Raw genomic sequence first — 23,376 nt, 5'->3', positions numbered from 1 at the left:
CTAACCACTAAGCATGGTAGAGGCTGTTAGAACACACACTTCAGATGAGGCAGCAGGAGACATGGCTTTGCTGAAATGAATCATGATACTCGTAGACAGTCACCCTTAATTCCCAATGTTTAGCTTTTCAGTACTATATTTCATACTGAAATGCCCATGTACAGCCCCACAGGGCTCTCTCCTTTACATCAAGCAAGCTGTGTTCTTTTGATCACCAGGTAATTCCTCTTCGTGGTATTAACCCCCAACATTACTACTTCAAAAGAAAACAAATCTCTCTTTTGGGTTGGTGAGTTGACGGGTTCATGACCTGACTGGCAGTGCAAACATGGCTGCCGTTTCTCAGACTGGAGAAATAGGGCATGGATATATAATATAATTCTCCCATCCCGAACCCCCAGCCTCCCCTACATTAATACTGCAGCAGCTCCCTCTCTTAGCCCCTATTAACATGAGCCGTCGCTCTCTTGCATATTAACACTCTCATAATGACATGCGCCTGACATTCAACTTTTGAAGTTGGCCAGGGAAGTTTATTAGGACGGACACTCGGCACCGCCCAAAGACACAGAGAGGCGGAGTAGCAGAGAACCCGGAATAACTGAATGTTACAGTGGATGCGTGGGTGTGGTGGTTTGAACTTGGTACATGCATTTTCAACTATATCGATTTCTTTCTTTTGATGATTACAGTGTTCCGTCCTTTACGATTTTAGGTTTTACTACTATTCAAAGACACAAAAGTGTTTGTTCAGTTGTCACACAGTTTTTTTAACAGTGTCTATATGTTTGTGTTATGCTGAGTATAGGGCATGTTTTTTTAGTGTGGAGATATCTTGACACTCTGACTTTGCAAGATTCTGTATCAATGGAAGTAATGAACACCTGTATTAACCTAACATCCCTCTGTTGTCTGCCTCCCTAGGCCCTGAGAACAACGCAGCGACCGGATTGGCCCACTCCCAGTCTAGGGCTATGATTGCCGCTGCCGCCCGCCGCCGAGACACCAGTCACAACGAGCTGTACTACGAGGAGGCGGAGCACGAGAGACGCGTCCGTAAACGCAAGGCCCGGTGAGAGACAGGTTTGGGGGGGTTTTGGGCTGTTTGATAAATGAATGGAAGGACATATGGGATTGTTTTTATACATATTTGTGGTAAAGGAGCCGTTTGGACATACCAACCAAACAGATACTAATGTAGGTCTCATCTCTTTGGTTTGATATTAGATTACATTTACATTTGAATCGCTAAGCAGACGCTCTTATCCAGAGCAACTTATAATTAGTGCATTAATCTTAAGATAGCTAGGTGAGACACAGTTGTAGTAAGAAAGTTTTCCCAAAATAAAGTACAGTACCAGTCAAAAGTTTGGACACACCTACTCATTCAAGGGTTTTTCATTATTTGTACTCTTTTCTACATTGTAGAATAATAGTGAAGACATCAAAACTATGAAATAACACATATGGAATCATGTAGTAACCAAAAAAGTGTTAAGCAAATCAAAATATATTTTAGATTCTTCAAAGTAGCAACCTATGCCTTGTTGACAGCTTTGCACACTCTTGGCATTCTCTCAACCAGCTTCACCTGGAATGTGTTTCGAACAGTCTTGAAGGAGTTCCCACATATGCTGAGCACTTGTTGGCTGATTTTCCTTCACTCTGCAGTCCAACTCATAGTAACCATCTCAATTGGGTTGAGGTCGAGTGATTGTGGAGGCCAGGTCATCTGATGCAGCACTCCATCACTCTCCTTTTTGGTCAAATAGCACTTACACAGCCTGGAGGTGTGTTGGGTCATTGTCCTGTTGAAAAACAAATGATAGTCCCATTAAAGCTTTAACCAGATGGGATGCATATCGCTGCAGAATGCTGTGGTAGCCATGCTGGTTAACTGTGCCTTGAATTCTAAATAAATCACAGAGAGTGTCACCAGCAAAGCACCATCACACCACCTCCTCCATGCTTCACGGTGGGAACCACACATGCAGAATTCACCTACACCCTGTCTCACAAAGACACAGCGGTTTGAACCAAAAATATCCAATTTGGACTCAGACCAAAGTACAGATTTCCACCGGTCTAATGTCCATTGCTCATTTTCTTGGCCCAGGCAAGTCTCTTCTTCTTATTGGTGTCCTTTAGTAGTGGTTTCTTTTCAGCAATTCAACCATGAAGGCCTGATTCACGCAGTCTCCTCTGAACAGATGATGTTGAGATGTATCTGTTACTTGAACTCAGTGAAGCATTTATTTGGGCTGCAATTTCTGATGCTGGTAACTAATGAACTTATCATCTGCAGCAGAGGTATCTCTGGGTCTTCCTTTCCTGTGGCGGTCCTCATGAGAGCCAGTTTCATCATAGTGCTTGATCGTTTTTGTTACTGCACTTGAAGAAACTTTCAAAGTTCATAAAATGTTCTGATTGACTGACCTTAATGTCTTAAAATAATGATGGACTGTCGTTTCTCTTTGCTTATTTGAGCTGTTCTTGCCATAATATGGACTTGGTCTTTTACCAAATAGGGCTATCTTCTGTATACTACCCCTACTTTGTCACACACAACTGATTGGATCAAACACATTAACAAATTAACTTTTAACAAGGCACACCTGTTAATTGAAATGCTTTCCAGGTGACTACCTCATGAAGCTGGTTGAGAGATTGCCAAGAGTGTGCAAAGGTGGCTACTTTGAAGAATCTCAAATATAAAATATATTTTGATTTGTTTAACACTTTTTTTTGGTTACGACATGATTCCAAATGTGTTATTTCATAGTTTTGATGTCTTCACTATTATTCTACAATGTAGAAAATAGTAAAAATAAAGAAAACCCCTTCCATTAGTAGGTGTGTCCAAACTTTTGACTGGCACTGTAGTTATCAGCTAATTCAAGGCTAATAGGAAAAGACAAGTGCCGGTAATTGTTTTATTTCTATATATTTTTGTAGTTACTCCTATGCCATGTAAAGCCTTTTTAGATGTTTCCAAAGCCCCTGTAGTAGAAGTATACACTACATCATTGTGCGCTGAACAACCACATTGTGCGCTGAACAACCACATTGCGCGCTGAACCACCACATTGCGCGCTGAACCACCACATTGTGCGCTGAACCACCACATTGTGCGCTGAACCACCACATTGCGCGCTGAACAACCACATTGCGCGCTGAACCACCACATTGCGCGCTGAACCACCACATTGCGCGCTGAACCACCACATTGCGCGCTGAACCACCACATTGCGCGCTGAACAACCACATTGCGCGCTGAACAACCACATTGCGCGCTGAACCACCACATTGCGCGCTGAACCACCACATTGCGCGCTGAACCACCACATTGCGCGCTGAACCACCACATTGCGCGCTGAACCACCACATTGCGCGCTGAACCACCACATTGCGCGCTGAACCACCACATTGCGCGCTGAACCACCACATTGCGCGCTGAACAACCACATTGCGCGCTGAACAACCACATTTCATGTGCCCTCCTAGACTGGTGGTGGCGGTAGAGGAGGCCTTCACACACATCAAGCGCATGCAGGAGGAGGAGCAGAAGAAAGCCCCCGGGGACGTGATGGACCCCCGCGAGGCCGCCCAGGCCATCTTCCCCTCCATGGCCCGCTCCCTGCAGAAGTACCTCCGCACCACCAGGCAGCAGCACTGCCACAGCATGGAGAGCATCCAGCAGCACCTGGCCTTCTGCATCACCAACAACATGACGCCCAAGGTGACCAAGTGTTCTGATCAGTGGAGGCTGGTGGGAGGAGAAATCGGAGGATAAGCGGATTGTAATGGCTGGAATGGAATAGTTTGGGGTTTCATTCCATTCCAGCCATTACAATGAGCCCGTCCACCAACTTAAGGTGACATCCCCCACTGGTTTTGACCAACTCCTTTGAGTGGCACCTTACTTGTATAGTAGTAACAAATAATTATGTTATTGGGAAAGTGCTAACTCCTCTCCTCATAGGCCTTCCTGGAGAGTTACCTGACCCCCGGGCCCACCCTGCAGTACGGCCGCGAGCGCTGGCTGGCCCGGCAGTGGACTCTGGTCAGCGAGGCGTCGGTCACCAGCGGCCTCAAGGAGGGCGCCATCTTCCTCCTCAAGTGCATAGACTTCAGCCTGGTGGTGACGGCCAAAAGGATCCCCTACATCCAGCTTTCAGAGGAGTTCATCGACCCCAAGTCGCACAAGTTTGTCCTGCGGCTACAGTCAGAGACCTCTGTGTAGAACTGGACAACTGTTTTTACCACCACACACATTTTTTTTGTTTTGTTTTCAAAATGGTTTTATTTTGGGTTTGCAGTTTTATTTTATTTTGGGATTTTTATATTATATATAAATATATGTTATACATGTTGGAATATATTATCCTTTTTATCTATGGTTTACCTGGTTTATGAGTTAATATAAAAAAAATGTTTTAAAAATATACACCGGTGATGAATTTGACTTGTCTTGCATGCACACAGAAGATTGAACTGGACTCTCTCGTTGAGATGGAACTGTAGATGAACAATGTGTGCACACAAATGCATATGTGTCAATGTCTATGAACACAATCAGTTGTTCCACCTCTGAAAGACTGATGCAGAGCTCAAGACAAGGAATTGTTTTAATGCCATGACTCCTGACAGAAAGTGGAGACCGAAGGAGGAGGGGGACAGCCATTTTGACATCTCACCAAAGAGTCAAATGACACTACTGTTGCCATGGACATTCCTTCATTCCCCCTCAGCCAAACCACTACAGATGGTGAACTGCCACTATTTAACTTCTGGACAAAATGTTTCTTTTAACAAAACCGTCTCAGGCCTGTCTGCTGTTCTGAAACTATAGCTACTTCACTTTTTTTTAACGTTACATGCACATGTTCTCTACATCTGTATATTGATTATGTATAAACACATTGTGATATAATGGTGTTTTAAGTCTATGCGTACTGGGTCAATCTCCCTCCCATTTCCTTATATCCCGATCTGTGGATGTACAGAGTAAGACATGAATATCAGTAGCATTTATTGTTATTCTGATATAAACAAAACCCTTGTTTTAGCTGTTATTGATGATGTTAAATAGAAATTAAAATTCAATGCCAATTTATACGATTACCCCCAAGGCTGAAGGCCTTCTCTCCAGGGGATCTGTTAAAAAAAGTATATATTTTAGACCTTAAAGTATGTACTGTAGTTTGGCTTATGCGTACAGCAGCACTTTCCCAGGCGCAATGTAGCAATACAACAGCATGTTATACTGCAGTACATCTCGTCCACAAGCCAGCTCTCTCTCTGTAACAAGGTTATTCTGTACTATACAGGACTATGTTCTTTTATAAGTACTACTGTCAACACAGGGGCTCAGAATGGTCCATCCATATCCCAAATTAACTTATGTAACATTTTCAACATACCATTATACACACATGGCTGGTTTGTAAAGCAGAGCTCTTCAAACGTTTAAAACTCAGTCGCCCAGATTAGGATCCCATAGGATCCTGATTGCTGATGTAAGTCAATATTTTGGAGATGTGCTGCTGTCTCGTTCCACTTTTACATTTTTCATAGGATGATCCCACTTCCCAGCTTAGTCATATTTTGATAACGTGTCCATTAAGGACCCTGTATTTGCTGAAACTTTTTTATAAAGCGACACATTCATTCCCCGCATATATCTCTTCTCAGGGTTCATGCTTTCACTTCTATCACGCTTACTTTGCCTGATAGAGCACTCCGGGAGAGAAGATACACTGATTTGGACCACAGCCTCAATCTGCCTGTGTACCTTGTACGCAGAACTCTATTCTGCAGCTATTACCATTGAAAGTCTAAGTGGTTAATTTAGCTAATCGCCTCTTGAGATGGTGAGTATGGTACTAGGGGGTGAAGAGGAGTCTCCCTTGTAACTCATCCGTCTGGTTAGTCTTCTATTACAATGTCATCAAGCAAGATATGTTGAGCCGTGAATCTGGGGACCTGATGGCTTTGAATATGTTCCTTATTTAAAAAGGATGAACATAAAAATCCCTCATGACATCAGAATCCTATATTCTCCCCTAGTGAATGTGGGTGGCAGATTGAGATCCATCCAGGATGAGTTGTTTCAGAGGTGATCAGGATCCTATCTACGTAAAATCTCATAAATCCCCATGTAGAATGGACTTCTGGCTTGTAGAGGTCCTCCGCGGTATTACAGCTCTGCATGTCATTCATGAAAACAAAACTGTCCGTCAGCGCCCCCTGGCAGACAAACCAGAAGGTGTCAGACTTTGGTATGGCAAGGGGTTACTGTTGGGTGCTGACACATTCACAAACAAACGCATGGTGCCGTGGCAGGTTATACACAAACCATTTTTAACGATCAGCATGTGGCTCATAAAAGCCACTTGGAAATGCAACTCTCTTTGTTTTCTCAGTCGTCATGAAAACAAACATATTTTTATACATATAGCACTGGGAGTCTTTTGTACCCATAATTGATGGACTTTGTCTTTACATTGTATGTATTTATGTAGCTAAGCGTGTGCATATGCCATTCCCTTATCACATGCTCAGCCTTCCCTGTATTGACCGCAGATTGACGTTTATTGGGATTAGTTTTTCCCTGGAGGCTGAACTGAGCGATTTCCGCTAGATGTGCCAGTGGCGAAGTAAAATTGTCTGTATGGCAAAAATTCATAAAAACTAAAAAAATAGCTTTTTGTTCTTAATTTAAGGTTAGTGTTAGCAGTGTGGTTAAGATCATGCCTTTGTGCCTGTGCCAGCTATTGACCACTCTGTAGAGCTGCCTCCGGTACAGGAGTCATCCCAATAAATGCTAACCTGGGTATTGACCTCTGTCATGGTTTGCTGGCCTGGTCACAGATCTGTTTGTGCTGTTACTGCCAGGTTCTGCTAACCTGGTAGTAACTGATCTGCGACCAGGCTAAAGGTTAGCCAGGTTGCACCCATACTGTAGACCTCTGCTTTTTACTGACCTGACCACGCATTGTAACCAATGTGTCAATTTCACTATACAACAGGCATTTGTGTAAAATAAACATTTGTATGAACATTTGTTAACTGGCTCTAAGAAGGACTGTTTTTCAAGCATTCCATTGAAATGATATTTTTTTGGACCATACAACTATATCCTAGGCATGTCTGTGGTCCTAGGGTGGTTATAGGTGACACATCAATGAGTGCTGTTGGTACTAAGAAATCTCTTGTATTGACTGTCACCCAGGCATAGAAAGTGAAATGACCATTATTTGTTGCATCTTCTGTGAAGGCTCAATAAGGAGCTGTCAGTGTGTATAATTGTCCAGACTAGAGTTCCACTACTTTATAAATGAATACAGTGCAGCCAGACTACCCACAAGTACCACAGTGTGTTATGACCTATTAACTGTCAAACCCCATTTTTAAACATTCTGCTCTGTCATCGCCGATTAACAGTTTGATCCTGCTATATGAGCCAAATGTCAGCTTTTTGGGTTATTTTGGGGCTGGCTGGTTGTTGTCATGGTGCCCATAGTAATTGGCTTGCTGTCAGGCTCTCAGTGGGGCGCAACACAGCTTTGTGGGTAAATGAATGTGTGCAGCGGCGACGCACGCGACCTCATCCCCCGAAAACTAGCTGCGGTCCCACCTGTCACTACTCATCTATCACCGGTTTAATCCTCGCTTCTCCTTCGCTCTCCGGAAGAGCCACAGAGATACATTGTCAGAGTGTGGAGAGGAAACGAGAAGCATTTGCATCTAAATGGAATGTTTTTTTTCTCATACTTTCCCTCGTTTGGTTTTGTAATGACTTGGTGATGTGTGCTGGCCTGGCTGTGTGCAGACCGACTGAAGCAGGGAGGAGAGATCAGTGGTATTTTGTTCTCACAGCCTGCTCTGAGCCAGGCCTTTTGGGCTTTGGGCTCTGCTGAACAAGATCAGTTCTGGGTAGGGCAGATCTATAGTACTACCCTGTGCTCACAGAGTCTGACGAAGCTCTCCTGACCAAGGAGCTTGACTCTGAAACACATCAGGAATACACACTGAAAGGTCCAATGCAGCTGTTTTTATCACAATATCAAATCATTTCTGAGTAACAATTAAGTACCTTACTCTGATTATTTTCAATTAAAATGGTCGAAAAGAAACAAAAATAACAAAGGGCAATTTCTCAAGCAAGAATTTACTGTAGCTGGGACTATCTGGGAGTGGTCTGAGAGGGGAGGGGAAAACAGACAATTGGCTGTTATTGGCAGAGGTTTGAAACTCTTTCTTATTGGTCTATTAAATGAGAAGTTTGCTTTTTCACAACAAAATCTATTTTTTTAATGTTAATTCCATGTTATAGAAGGGTCCAGACACTTTTTTTTTAGCGATTTCACTTGTTTTTGAAAAAAGTACACAAAGAAGCGATTCACTTCCTCGTCGCAGTATTGGGGCTCTGAAAAAACACAAACAAAGGCTCCAAAAACATTACGAACTTTAACTGCAACATTATATTCCGTTTTGTTGCGACTCGAGCGATATCTCTCCTTCCATTCCAGCAGGAGGCTACACGGAGAATGGAACAGCTGGGTAGGGGAAACGTTGCATAAAATGCATCGCATGGAATATAACGTTGCAGAAATGCTGCGGAAATGTTTTGCTACCCTTCCCCAGATCTGTGCCTTAACACAATCCTGTCTCGGAGCTCTACGGACAATTTCTTCAACCTCATGGCTTGGTTTTTGCTCTGACATGCACTGTCAACTGTGGGACCTTATATAGACAGGTGTGTGCTTTTTCAAATCATGTCCAATCAATTGAATTTACCACATGTGGTCTCCAAGTTGTAGAAACATCTCAAGGATGCTCAATGGAAACAGGATGCACCTGAGTTCAATGTCGAGTTTCATAGCAAAGGGACTTACTACTTATGTAAATAAGCTATTTCTGAACCGGTTTTCTCTGTCATTATGGGGTATTGTGTGTAGATTGCTGAGGAATTGGTTTTATTTTTTCCATTTTAGAATAAGGCTGTAACGTAACAAAATGTGGAAAAAGTCAAAGGGTCTGAATACTTTCCGAAAGCACTGTAACTCTCCCCCTCAATCAATCGTCTATTTTTCTTTGATTTTGTACCAACAATAAACCTCCCTCTATGTCCCCCACAAAAAATGAACAAGTGTCAGGGCCACACTGTTGAGCTGATAGAGGTCATCTCCATCCCTTGCCTCATTCTCTACCTACTCTTATCCTCTTTCTTAGGGCCATGTCTAGAAATGATTTTAGCTAACCCTAAAATATAAAAAAACGAACCCTTTTCCTAACATTAACCTAATTCTCCTAACCTGCTATGTTAATTCTCCTAACCTGCTGCGTAAGTTCTCCTAAACCAGCTCTGAAAAGTCAATTTTAACAAAAGCTGTATCCCTTCTCGACCAAACCCTTCCTTAATCCCATCTTCCATGGAACTTGTGCTGGTCACTGAATAACCCAACCCCTGGACTACATGCCAGCCGCTCTTTGCATTTACTTCAGCCATTATTCATGTTGAACATCACGTTTTGTCGTGACTCGTGACACGGGTATCAATAAGCCACAACCATGCACTAAATGCAACCAACAAGCACAACCATAATTCACACACTCATTCTGATCTTCAGTGTTTTCACTCCCCGGTTCCCTTGGTGCATGGAGAACATGCAGTGATCTGTCCTGTCGCCTACGGATACAACCTCTTAGCTCCTCCACCACATCCCTTCAGCCATAGCATGGCATATTTATGCATTTTGCCATAATCCAAACATACCGTCTGCATACCACAGCATATGAGTAGCTGGAGGGGGGTGATTTTAACTGAATCTCTCATTATTAATTTATACCCAGTAACACCGATTCAGCCAGAGTGTGTGTATGTTAAGTGTGTGCGGTTGCAGGGTGGGCTGCCTGTGCTTCCCAGCCTGCATTAGAAGGACTAACGATGATGCATTATTCAGAACGGTTTGAATAATTCATAGTGAGAAGTGTATAGCCAGAGAGGATGCTGGTCAGGACTCTGGCTGGCAGTGTGAGATCTGACCTCACTATTTTTTTTACATAAAAAAAAAATATATTTATTAAACTAGGCAAGTCAGTTAAAAACAAATTCTTATTTACAATGACGGCCTACCCCGGTCAAACCTGGACGACGCTGGGCCAATTGTGTGCCGCCCTATGGGACTCCCATCATGGCCAGATGTGATGCAGCCTGGATTCCAACCAGGTACTGCAGTGACCACTGCGCCACCCAGGAGCCCCTGTAATGACGGGCCTGAAGCGGTCTCTCTCTCACACACGCACACAGGTGGAAAAAGTACCCAGTTGTCATACTTAAGTAAAAGTAAAGATACCTTAATAGAAAATGACTGAAGTAAAAGTGAAAATCACCCAATAAAATACTACTTGAGTAAAAGTCTAAAATAATTTGTTTTTAAATATACTTAAGTATCAAAAGTTAAAGTAAAAATATAAATAATTTCAAATTCCTTATATTAAGCAAACCAAACGGCACCATTTTCTTGTTTTTTAAATTTACGTTTAGCCAGGGGCACACTCCAACACTCAGACATAATTTACAAATTAAGCATGTGTGTTTTGTGAGTCCGCCAGATCAGAGGCAGTAGGGGTGACCAGGTATGTTCTCTTGATAAGTGTGTGAATTGGACCATTTTCCTGTCCTGCTAAGAATTTAAAATGTAACCAGTACTTTTGGGTGTCAGGGAAAATGTAAAAACTCCATTATTTTCTTTAGGAATGTAGTTAAGTAAAAGTTGTCAAAAATATAAATAGTAAAGTACAGATACCCCAAAAAACGACTTAGTAGTACTTTTAAAGTATTTTTACTGAAGTATTTTACACCACTGCACGTACACACCCGTGGAGGATGGTGGGGGGGGGGGAGTTACAGGAGGACTGGCTCATTGTAATGGCTGGAATGGAAGCAATGGAACGGAGTCAAGCGTGGTTTCTATATGTTTGATACCGTTCCATAAATTCCATTCCAGCCATTGAAATGAGTCCATCCTCTTATAGCTCCTCCCACCAGCCTCCACTGGTACACACACATCACACACATACCAAACCTTTAGGTTACATTACATTTATTCATACACTATCACATAGTTATACAATCAAGTATTTATGGAATCAAGACAACACAACCTGGTCTCATAAGAACCTTTACATTTACAATCCTCCGCCATAAAGAAGCTTGAGCTTTTATTTAGAAAATGTAAAAAGTCATTCTATGATGTACTGGTGTTGCAGTTTATTTCACAATCTAATTAAGTATTTACCTGCTATGGTCTGAGAAATTGCATGGTAACAATTGGTTATTGTAGTGCTTCTAGTACAAAGAACTGAACACTGCAGATAACTACCTGGTATCAAGTAGTAAAGCTATACATGTACATATTTAAATAAATCCCAAAGAAACCAAGCGTTTACTATTCGATAATTCTCTATAACTACCATTTACCAGACTGTTCAATAAAACCTAACCCATGCAATCTCTGCTGGACTGCAGGTTAGTCACTGTCATCATGGTCATCATAGTCATCACCATGATCCTCGTGATCGTCACCATGGTGCCTATCCTCCCTGTCAACCCCGTCATAATCGTCCTTCACATCATCGTCATCCTCAGTGTTGACCTTCCCAGACAGCACGTCTTCGATCCAATCCTCCAGTTCCTCAGCTGTGGGCAGGTCTTCATCGTTGGACATGTCCAGCCAGACACTGTCCGCCTGTCACAGTGGGGGTCAAAGTTCAACCACTGGCCACCTCATCCAATTCAATTTTGTCTTCAGCTCAAGAGGTAATACAGATTCTATTGTAACGAGATGTCCAGAGGTGTTATCTTACCATTACGTTGAACCAACAGGTGGAACACAACTTAAGTTAAAGGAGTGCTCAACTTACGTCTGTCACGTTCACAACTCCAATTTGAGGCTTAAACAGGTTCACCTTGAAGGTCTTCTCCCAGTATGTGGTCAGCTGGATCGGGGAGACAGACACAAGGCATTGGTGCAGTTTATAAAGCTGACCAAGCACACCAGATGAAATGGGTCATCATATACAGTATGATGGTGTGTGTGGGGTCAGAGGTCATACCAGTGGGAAGTCATCAGGGTCTATCCACACTATACTGAGCTCAGGGTTGTTGGTGTTGTCTCTGGCCACGTCTTTCAGGATCTCCAGGAACTCATAACCATCTGGAGAAATCACAGATGGACAGCTTAGAGATATTTGTACGCACCCATGTGTGTCCCTACCCATGTACTGTATTAAATATGGAATCCTCATTAGGGGAAACAGCGCCACTGTCCGCCCCAGCACCTTTGTTATTGTTTTTGTTTCGTGGCCAAATGGAGGAGAGGAAATTGCAGTACCTGTTCTGCTGTTCTATCTGTTGTTTTCAGTAACTTCTTTGTTGCTGTAACATCCCAAACGGACGTTGCAGTTTCAACATTAAGGATTCCAGCTTTACAAATGAGAAAATAAAGATCAACAAACCGGGGTCTTCCTCCTCAGCAAAGGCTACAATGTGGATCCCATCCAGGTTATCCTCCTGGGAAAGGGACATTGAATTTGTAAAGGGTACACATATAATACCACCAGTATAATTCCCTTTTCTCAGGGAGAGGTACAGTAATACTGTAGGTAACTCACCCATGTCTCAAACATGTCCTCTGCACGCAACTTTCTCAGAGTCGCCCTGCGGAAGACAGACCGCAGCCACACAACATTTCAAGAATATCCAACAGTATACTGGGTCATCCATATGAGATCAGGAAGAATAACAGTGATGATGTGAAAAATGACTGGATTCTAATGATCCATCTGCACCAACAGGAGAAGTTAGAACCACAGAACTAAAGGGTCGCACACATCGCATTGAATGTGGATCTCCTGTTCATCTACCGATCGTTCAGTGAAGTCTGACTGACAACATTTTCACGCAATTCTACATGTAAAATCGGTTTGCACACCGTTCACTCTCGGCAGGCAAACGCTATTGGTGTGTTCGAGCCCTGAAATTCTATATTTTTTGGGGTTACCTTTTGTGTTGGTGGACAAACTCCACTATCTCCATCTCTGAGAGTTGCCTGCCAGGGAGGATGGCTGGTTCCTCCATGAAGGGCTCATAGAAGTTCACCTCGTTCATCTTCAGAGAAAGGTGCTTCGCCGTCTGCATCACAACACACATACTTATCCATCACTGATGTTGTGTAGAAACTGATCTAGATACTGTCTACACACACACAGGTTTGACTTGATTCAGGTTTGTGGAGTGTACTGTACTTACAGCTTTGTCGAACGTGGCGAAGAACTTGATATAGGGCTGAAACCGCTCGGAGGCCTCCTGGAACGCCTTGTAGTCTGATAGAATGGAAGAAAAGGAAGAGAGAGAGAAAGAAAGAGATTACAGTTTGGTAGGATTGCATTCAAAACTCATCTTCCTTCAGAAAGCTATGTGATCAGGAAAACAAGGGTTGACATTCAATTTCAATTTCCCAGCGTAATCTCTCTCCCTCCTCCTCCTCAGTAACAGAACCATTTTACATCCAGCTTCTGAGGCGCCAGGCTATCCTCTCAATAAGCCCTAAGGTCACGGCCGTAGCACCTACAATCTTCTCTCCGAAATAGGATTTTTCCTAATAAAAGCTGCATCACGCCTCTGTCAAATATGAGATTTTATCTTCCCTTCTCTCGTTTCTCTGTTTCTTCTTTGGAGCAGCACTGTCTATAATTGCTCTCGACCTATTAGACAGAGAACTAGGAGCTATTAAAAGCCTCTCAGGAGGCAAGAAGGAGTGTAGATCAGCCTAGAACAAAGTGTCTTTTTAGCAGCTGGCTTAATGGCTATTTGCCTCTATTAGGTCCTATGTGGAGTAGTGAGCTTCTGGGGAGTATTGGGCAGGAACAGCAGGGAGATTTTAAGGGGGCTGATTTGGACAGCTGAAGTATGAAACCACACTGAGACGAGTGCACCTTAAAGCAAGGGACAATTTCTCACTCCCAACAGTTCTTCACACAATTCACTTGTTTGACTCGTGTGAACAGGCCATCTCATAATGCATGCTTTGGCATACACAGACTCACATGAGTCCTCTCCCTTGAAGTAACCAATGAGGCGTATGTCTTCCTCCATCCTCTCAAAGGCCCTCAGTTCCATAGGATTACTGATGAGCTCCACTGGGTCCTCCAACACCTAGGGGGCAGAGCAGCACAACAGCATGGCCATTCATTAACACAGTGGGAGAGAGTGGGCTGTGATGAGTGAGTTGCCTTTAATAACAGAAAAGTTGCCACTTGTACCAGGCAAAAAGCATTGCTTGTACATGCAACAGAAGTTTACTCCTTGCGTTTATCTTTTATTAATTCATCATGTTTGCTCTCTACTCCCTTCAAACCATCAGCTGTATTTACCAGTTACAACATCCCTTCAAACACTAACTCTGCTTATTTTCCCAGGAAAGACAAGGGGGAGAGGACTTACAGTGTTCTCCCGATGAGCCTTGCATTACATTGCAGCATTTACATATCATCTAACGAGGCAGAGGCTGTTCATTTATTGTAACATGATGAGCTAGGAAGTCTTCTCCCCTTGTGGTTCTATCCCTCTTACACTGGAGGAAGAGACACCTCCCTCTTCCCTCTCTCTCCTACCTCCCTCTTCCCTCTCTCTCCCATGTCCCACCTCCCTCTTCCCTCTCTCTCCTACCCCCCTCTTCCCTCTCGCTCCCATGTCCCACCTCCCTCTTCCCTCTCTCTCCCACCTCCCTCTCTCTCCCACCTCCCTCTTCCCTCTCTCTTCCACCTCCCTCTTACCTCTCTCTCCATTGTCCCACCTCCCTCTTCCCTCTCTCTCCTACCTCCCTCTTCCCTCTCTCTCCTACCTCCCTCTTCCCTCTCTCTCCCCCTCCCTCTTCCCTCTCTCTTCCACCTCCCTCTTCCCTCTCTCTCCCATGTCCCACCTCCCTCTTCCCTCTCTCTCCTCCCTCCCTCTTCCCTCTCTCTCCTCCCTCCCTCTTCCCTCTCTCTCCTACCTCCCTCTTCCCACTCTCTCCCACCTACCTCCCTCTTCCCACTCTCACCTACCTCCCTCTCTCTCCCACCTCCCTCTTCCCTCTCTTTCCTACCTCCCTCTTCCCTCTCTTTCCTACCTCCCTCTTCACTCTCTCTCCTACCTCCCTCTTCCCACTCTCTCACTCTCTCTCCTACCTCCCTCTTCCCTCTTCCCTCTCTCTCCTACCTCCCTCTTCCCTCACCTCCCTCTTCCCTCTCTCTCCTACCTCCCTCTTCCCTCTCTTTCCTACCTCCCTCTTCCATCTCTTTCCTACCTCCCTCTTCCAAATCTCTCCCACCTCCCTCTCTCTCCTACCTCCCTCTTCCCTCTCACCTCCCTCTTCCCTCTCTCTCCTACCTCCCTCTTCCCTCTCACCTCCCTCTTCCCTCTCTCTCCTACCTCCCTCTTCCCTCTCTCTCCTACCTCCCTCCTCCCTCTCTCTCCTACCTCCCTCTTCCCTCTCTCTCCTACCTCCCTCTTCCCACTCTCTCCCACCTCCCTCTCTCTCCTACCTCCCTCTTCCCTCTCACCTCCCTCTTCCCTCTCTCTCTCACCTCCCTCTTCCCTCTCTCTCTCTCCCACCTCCCTCTTCCCTCTCTCTCCCCCCTCCCTCCACTTTGATCCTACTCACATCCAGCAGGAATTCCACTAGGGTGTCTGCTGAGAGTTCCCCGTCAAACTCGATCACACGGTCATCCTTGAAGATGTACAGACTGCCCTCCTCCTCCAAACCTGAGGGCCCGGAGGAAAGGAGGACTCAGGAAGCATTGGTGACTGAGTGCCAACTGGAAAACAAGCCTTGACAAATACCTATTTTGTAGAGGTTATGGTATTTTGATATTTTTGATGTAAAGGATTAGTTCAGAAGCCTTGTTTCCATATTCATGTTTTGTGACCAGGGATTTGCCTGACCATATGACCTGACCAGGAATATAAACTCAGCAAAAAAAGAAACGTCCTCACTGTCAACTGCGTTATTTTCAGCAAACATAACATGTGTAAATATTTGTATGAACATAAGATTCAACAACTGAGACATAAACTGAACAAGTTCCACAGACGTGTGACTAACAGAAATGGAATAATGTGTCCCTGAACAAAGGGGGGTCAAAATTAAAAGTAACACTCAGTATCTGGTGTGGCCACCAGCTGCATTTAGTACTGCAGTGCATCTCCTCCTCATGGACTGCACCAGATTTGCCAGTTCTTGCTGTGAGATGTTACCCCACTCTTCTACCAAGGCACCTGCAAGTTCCTCGACATTTCTGGGGGGAATGGTCCTAGCCCTCACCCTCGGATCCAACAGGTCCCAGACGTGCTCAATGGGATTGAGATCCGGGCTCTTCGCTGGCCATGGCAGAACACTGACATTCCTGTCTTGCAGGAAATCATGCACAGAACGAGCAGTATGGCTGGTGGCATTGTCATGCTGGAGGGTCATGTCAGGATGAGCCTGCAGGAAGGATACCACATGAGGGAGGAGGATGTCTTCCCTGTAACACACAGCGCTGAGATTGCCTGCAATGCCAACAAGCTCAGTCCGATGATGCTGTGACACACCGCCCCAGACCATGACGGACCCTCCACCACCAAATCGATCCCGTGCCAGAGTACAGGCCTCGGTGTAACGCTCATTCCTTCGACAATAAACGCGAATCCGACCATCCCCTCTGGTGAGACAAAACCGTGACTTGTCAGTGAAGATCCCCTTTTGCCAGTCCTGTCTGGTCCAGCGACGGTGGGTTTGTGCCCATAGGTGACGTCGTTGCCGGTGATGTCTGGTGAGTACCTGCCTTACAACAGGCCTACAAGCCCTCCGTCCAGCGTCTCTCAGCCTATTGCGGACAGTCTGAGCACTGATGGAGGGATTGTGTGTTCCTGGTGTAACTCGGGCAGTTGTTGTTGCCATCCTGTACTTGTCCCGCAGGTGTGATGTTCGGATGTACCGATCCTGTGAAGGTGTTGTTACATGGTCTGCCACTGTGAGGACGATCAGCTGTCCGTCTTGTCTCCCTGTAGCGCTGTCTTAGGCGTCTCACAGTACGGACATTGCAATTTATTTCCCTGGCCACATCTGCAGTCCTCATGCCTCCTTGCAGCATGCCTAAGGTACATTCACGCAGATGAGCAGGGACCCTGGGCATCTTTCTTTTGGTGTTTTTCAGAGTCAGTAGAAAGGCCTCTTTCGTGTCCTAAGTTTTCATAACTGTGACCTTAGGGGCGGCAGCGTAGCCTAGTGGTTAGAATGTTTGACTAGTAACCGAAAGGTTGCAAGATTGAATCCCCGAGCTGACAAGGTACAACATCTGTCGTTCTGCCCCTGAACAAGGCAGTTAACTCACTGTTCCTAGGCCGTCATTGAAAATAAGAATTTGCTCTTAACTGACTTGCCTAGTTAAATAAAGGTAAAAAAATAAAATAAAAAATTGCCTACCGTCTGTAAGCTGTTAGTGTCTTAACGACCCTTCCACAGGTGCATTATGGTTCATTGAACAAGCATGGGAAAGTGTTTAAACCCTTTACAATGAAGATCTGTGAAGTTATTTGGCTGTTATTTGGCAGTGAAAGACAGGGTCCTGAAAAAGGGACGTTTGTTTTTTTGCTGAGTTTATGACAAATTAGGACGTACCCAGTTTCTTGGCAACTTTGGCATCCTTCTGAGAGTCAACCATCCCAAAGCCAATGTCCTTGTCCTCCAGGACCTGTGCAGTCAGCTGAGGATTTAACAAGACACAACATTTGTCATCAGTCAACTTCATATTTCAACAATGTAGCAACAATGTGTTGTTTGGGGTGTCGTGGGCACTTATTTCCTTATGATCCACCTCATTCATTAGACAAATTCAGCATTGTATTAGTCCACTGTGGGAAATATAAATATATAACCTGCTTTCAAACTCAACTTCCTCTCTCCCTGATGCTTGGAATTTGGGCTAGCAACTGCAGCCAGTGCTGTCTTTGTCTACACAGCTTTGATCACCAAGGTTCTAGAGGAGAGCACCCTGTGGACTGACTGTGGGAGAAACTCCTTTGTAAGTGTCAGCGCTGTTTACTGTTCAGAGAACACTTCCTCAGAGAGGAACAAAGGCCTCCAAACTACCACCGCACTGCAGAGGGCTAAAGTGGAGTTTGACTCAGGTCCTTTTGTTGTGACTGGGGCTGGTATTTCTAACTTTTTGAAAAACAGATGTTTGCAAATAGTTAAGCTACTGTTTAGTATGCATCTATACTGTCACAAGAAGCAATGGGGCCTCTTTCATTAATTAGTTCATGTATTCTGAGCCAAGTAAGTAGTTACAGTGCATTCGGAAAGTATTCAGAACCCTTGTCTTTGTTCACATTTTGTTAGGTTACAGCCTTATTCTATTCTAAATTGATTAAATAGTTATTTTCCCTCATCAATGTACACACAATACCCCATAATGGCAAAGCAAAAACGGGTTTAGACATTTTTGCAAATGTATTAAACAGAAAAAACAGAAATATCACATTTACATAAGTATTCAGACCCTTTACTCAGTACTTTGTTAAAGCACCTTCGGCAGTGATTACAGCCTCGAGTCTTCTTGGGTATGAAGCAACAAGCTTGGCACACCTGTATTTGGGGAATTTCTCACATTACATTATTCTCTGCAGATCCTTTCAAGCTCTATCAGGTTGGATGAGGAGCGTCGCTGCACAGCCATTTTCAGGTCTCTCCAGAGATGTTCAACCGGGTTCAAGTCCGGGCTCTGGCTGGGCCACTCAAGGACATTCAGAGACCAAGCCATTCCTGCGTTGTCTTGGCTGTGTGTTTAGGGTCGTTGTCCTGTTGGAAGGTGACCCTTCACCCCAGTCTGAGGTCCTGAGCACTCTGGAGCAGGTTTTCATCAAGGATCTCTGTACTTTGCTCCATTCATTTTTCCCTCGATCCTGACTAGTCTCCCAGGCCCAGCCGCTGAAAAACGTTCCCACATCATGATGCTGCCACCACCAAGCTTCACCGTAGGGATGGTGCCAGATGTCCTCCAGACGTGACGCTTGGCATTCAAGCCAAAGAGTTCAATCTTGGTTTCATCAGACCAGAGAATCTTGTAGGTCTGAGAGTCATTTAGGTGCCTTTTGGCAAACTGTCATATACCTTTTACTGAGGAGTGGCTTCCGTCTGGCCACTCTACCACAAAGGCCTGATTGGTGGGGTGCTGCAGAGATGGTTGTCTTTCTGGAAGGCTATCCCATCTCCACAGAGGAACTCTGTCTGAGTGACCATCGGGTTCTTGGTCACCTCCCTGACCAAGGCCCTTCTCCCACTATTGCTCTTGGTGGTTCTAAACTTCTTCCATTTAAGAATGATGGAGGCCACTGTGTTCTTAGGGACCTTCAATGCTGCAAAAAGTGTTTGGTACCCTTCCCCAGATCTGTGCCTCAACACAATACTGTCTCAGCACTCTTCCTTCGACCTCATGGCTTGGTTTTTGCTCTGACATGCACTGTCAACTATGGGACCAACTATGAGACCTTGTGTGCCTTTCCAAATCATGTCCAATCAATTGAATTTACCACAGATGGACTCCAATCAAGTTGTAGAAACATCTCAAGGATGATATATGGAAACAGGATGCACCTGAGCTCAAGTTCGAGTCTCATAGCAAAGGGTCTGAATACTTATGTAAATAAGGTATTTCTCTTTTTTATTTTTAATAAATGAGCAAAAATGTCTAAATCCTGTTTTCACTTTGTCATTATGGGGTGTTGTGTGTTGATTGAACATTTGTAATTGAATCCATTTTAGAATAAGGCTGTAATGTAACGAAAAGTGGAAAAATTCCAGGGGTCTGTATAATTTCAGAATGCACTGTATAAACTATAATTATAAGCTGACCTAGAAACAGTGCTGGGACATTGGGGAATCAACATGGGAATACACATAATCATCACGTCCTGATGGTATGATATTGCTCTGTTCTACAAGAGAAACGAGGTAATTCTCTCTGAAACTACCCATCAACCTTTTTCATTTTTTTTATTTCACCTTTATTTAACCAGGTAGGCCTGTTGACAACAAGCTCTCATTTACAACTGCGACCTGGCCAAGATTAAGTAAAGCAGTGCGACAAAAACAACACAGAGTTACACATGGGATAAACAAACGTACAGTCAATAACACAATAGAAAGTCTATATACAGTGTGTGCAAATGTAGTAAGATTAGGGAGGTAAGGCAATAAATAGGCCATTGTGGCGAAATAATTACAATTTAGCAATTAAACACTGGAGTGATAGATGTGCAGAAGATGAATGTCCAAGTAGAGATACTGGGGTGCAAAGGAGCAAAAAATAAATAACAATATGAGGATGATGTAGTTGGGTGGGATATTTACAGATGGGCTGTGTACAGGTGCAATGATCTGTAAGCTGCTCTGACAGCTGATGCTTAAAGTTAGGGAGGGAGATATAAGACTCCACCTTTGAGAAATTACAGCAATATAACCCATAGAGTTCACTCTTTAGGTCAGGGGTGTCAAACTCATTCCACGGAGGGCCGAGTGTCTAAAGGTTTTTGTTTTTCCCTTTCAATTAAGACCTAGACAACCAGGTGAGGGGAGTTCCTTACTAATTAGTGACCTTAATTCATCAATCAAGTACAAGGGTGGAGCGAAAACCCGCAGACACTCGGCCCTCCGTGGAATGAGTTTGACACGTTTATCAAGTATGGAAAAGGGCAATAAGACATTATTCTAGTTTTAGTCTGTTCTTTGTCATGACATGTTGTAACAGATAAGCTTCAGTGTAAGTGACAGAAAGGTATGTGTGATTGAGGTGCCATTTGGCTTTGAGTAATCTCTGACATCAAATCTTTGTTTTACAAAGGCTTCTAATATGGTCATATAGCAGCTGTCCAGGCACAGAACTTATTTCTCTTGTCCACACAGTGTCCAGCAATCCTCATTTAAAATGTCCTGGTGGCGCATAAAGATGTCAACTCTATTTATGATGTCACCGGAGTTGAAGTGACAGACGGTTAACTTCAGCGAGGGAAGACATGTAAATCAACCAGCTTGAATGTGATGGAAAGACGATGCTGACCTTGGGAACAAACAGGTGCTTTTACAAAGACGTATCTAAGGAACTAGGATGTGTAACATATCTTCCATGTCAATTATCAAATTATATGTATAAATTCACTGTGATTACCATTAAGCCTTAAAGCTCTACATGTCCCCATCCTCATCTGTTAAAATGACATTTTGTCTTGGGGTCGAATAATAATCCCATAATCCTATTCACAACCTTATTGACCTTGCTTACCAGGAAACATTTACTATCTGGGATCCTTGGAACGTATCTACCCTAAACCTTTACCTTTACCTTTACCATAATCATTACCCTTACCTAACCCTAATCTTAACCATTTTAAATTTCAACTTCAATGGGGGGTAGGGACATCCCAAGGATTCCGGATAGCACTGACCCTCAGACAAGGAATGTTGGGCCCTGTTGGCTGACCTATAGCATCTGAACATCCCTGCACTACTTTCCACCCTCTCTCTTCTCCACTCTCACCTCATCTCCTCTTCCCCTTCTTACCTCCAGCACAAGCTCAGTCATCTGAAGCTGCTTCTGCCTGCCTTTGTGAGCCGGCTGCGGTTCATGGTAGAGTAGGCATAGCATGTCAAACCTCTTCAGAGCCTTCTTGTAGTTGCGTTCGTTGATGTGCAGAACGCGGTCCTTTCCGTCAAAGCTGGGGAACTCCAGTCCCTGCTCTGCAGAGCACAGGGAGGCCAGGTACAGACAGGGCAATAGGGACAGCCAGAGGAGCTGCATGCTTCTTAGAGGGAAATGCCCACTAATGGACAATGAGTAGGAACTGGAAGAAGCAGGGGAAACTATACAGAACTAGAACCCTTGAGCCTTCAATGGGTAGTAGCCAGTACTAGCAATCAATTTGCACCAGTTAAAGAAACAGAAAAAGAAGGTTTTGAAAATAACAAGCAAGAGAAGAATTGTTGTTTGTCCCAAAGTCTCCAGCTCCGGTTGTATTCTTTCCTTCACTCTCTCTCTCTCTCTTCCTCACTCTCTCTAGTTCTCTTTCGGCCTCTCTCTCTCTCTCTTTCCCTTCCTCGTTCTCTCTCTTTCCTTCACTCACTCTCTCTCTCTCTCTCTAGTTCTCTTTCTGCCTCTCTCTCTCTCTTTCCCTTCCTCTTCTCTCTCTTTCCTTCTCTCTCTCTCTTTCTCTTTCTTGCCTGCCTCACACTGTGGTTGAAACAATAAGTCCCCAAAAGTGAATCCGGGGAGTTTTGGCAGAGTGGAAAGCTCACAATAAAATAGCAAGTGACCCCCTCTCTATCGCACTTTCGGGGCCTTTTTATGAGGCCAGTTGTTTCTGGGCTTAAAATAACTGTTGGTCTGCAGAAAAGAGGACAGATAGATAGATAGGAGAACCCCAGGGGGTTTCCACTGTCTCTCTATCAGCGCCTGACATGATGAAACATCTCTCTAGCTGTCGGGGGAATAGCCAAGGAGTTGGGATGTGGGGCGGAGGAGAGAAGTGGATCTGGAGTGAGAGGGTTCACCATTCTTTTTTGGAATGAGTGTGTTTTCAGTAATGTGAAGTGCTGTTACAGCATGCATGTTATCCTTATACAGTAGAGTGTTTAAAGAATAATAGGTCTAAAGCCTGATCTACAACGTGAAGGAAATGTAATCATTGCCCTCACACAAGCCACTGTTTGTGCTAAGGAAGCCACAGTGTGTTTAGCTAACATTCCAATCCTTGTACTCTGTGTCATATGCCAAATGGCAAAGAGTGGAATGATATCTTAACAGACTGGTACCCAGACTAACAGCGTGTTACCATGGTGCAGATGAGCGTACTGAATACAGATTTGTTCATTGTGTAATGTAGCTCCAAGGCCGGGTAGAGAGGGCCAAAATACCACTTACAATGCCATCGAAGACATGAGAGAAAAGTTTACAAATGTATTATGTTTGTGTCCTATATTTGTCAGGGGGACTAACAGCATTGAACGAGGGTGTGTACATAACTGTGATTGAATGCGTTTTGTGTTTGATCAAATTCAAATCTAATGAGCAGCAGATTGAGGCCTCTTTACATTGAAACAAAAAGAAGCAATGTACAGAACCAACCTGGACTCAAAGCTACATGTAACATAGTAAAAGGAAATCTGTCTCCCGCCATTTAGTATGATATGTTATGTTTCCTATGGTTTGTATTAATTTGTGGATGTCCATCATCCATTTCGTATGATATGTTCCGAATTGCAATTTGTACAATATGTTCCGAATCCCAATTTG

The 23,376-nt window shown here is 44.1% G+C and overlaps 2 protein-coding genes across 3 annotated transcripts in view; one reads left to right on the top strand and one right to left on the bottom strand.

Moving 5' to 3' along the window:
* LOC120033345 (vang-like protein 1) overlaps window positions 1–7,057 on the top strand; it is a 66,063-nt gene extending 59,006 nt beyond the window's left edge. For both annotated transcript variants that reach the window (XM_038979641.1, XM_038979640.1), the window contains exons 7-9: window positions 925–1,072; window positions 3,505–3,739; window positions 3,983–7,057. In XM_038979641.1, the coding sequence (XP_038835569.1) occupies window positions 925–1,072; window positions 3,505–3,739; window positions 3,983–4,243 (644 nt within the window). In that variant the 3' untranslated portion in view covers window positions 4,244–7,057. The remainder of the gene's footprint in view (window positions 1–924; window positions 1,073–3,504; window positions 3,740–3,982) is intronic.
* A 4,480-nt stretch (window positions 7,058–11,537) lies between these two features.
* LOC120033736 (calsequestrin-2-like) lies at window positions 11,538–21,885 on the bottom strand. Its single transcript, XM_038980186.1, has 11 exons — window positions 21,649–21,885; window positions 17,712–17,796; window positions 15,714–15,814; window positions 14,116–14,224; window positions 13,319–13,392; window positions 13,071–13,201; window positions 12,682–12,727; window positions 12,526–12,580; window positions 12,124–12,224; window positions 11,932–12,006; window positions 11,538–11,756 (listed from the first exon to the last, which is right to left on the bottom strand). The coding sequence occupies exons 1-11, from the start codon at window positions 21,883–21,885 to the stop codon at window positions 11,538–11,540; spliced, it is 1,233 nt and encodes a 410-aa protein (XP_038836114.1).
* Window positions 21,886–23,376: the final 1,491 nt, after the last annotated feature.

The sequence above is a fragment of the Salvelinus namaycush genome, chromosome 40 (assembly GCF_016432855.1).
Source record: "Salvelinus namaycush isolate Seneca chromosome 40, SaNama_1.0, whole genome shotgun sequence".
In the NCBI taxonomy this organism is placed as follows: Eukaryota; Metazoa; Chordata; class Actinopteri; order Salmoniformes; family Salmonidae; genus Salvelinus; species Salvelinus namaycush.
The sequence above is the reverse complement of the archived record's forward strand: the minus strand, read 5'-3'. Positions and strand labels throughout refer to the sequence as shown.

Excerpts from the sequence above, each read along its gene's own strand:
- LOC120033736 (XM_038980186.1), bottom strand. The coding sequence starts at position 21,885 with ATGCAGCTCCTCTGGCTGTCCCTATTGCCCTGTCTGTACCTGGCCTCC. Across the intron at positions 12,728-13,070 it reads TTTGTCCACCAACACAAAAG|GGCGACTCTGAGAAAGTTGC; the intron begins GTAACCCCAAAA and ends TGTCTTCCGCAG. Across the intron at positions 12,007-12,123 it reads ACCCTGATGACTTCCCACTG|CTGACCACATACTGGGAGAA; the intron begins GTATGACCTCTG and ends TCCCCGATCCAG.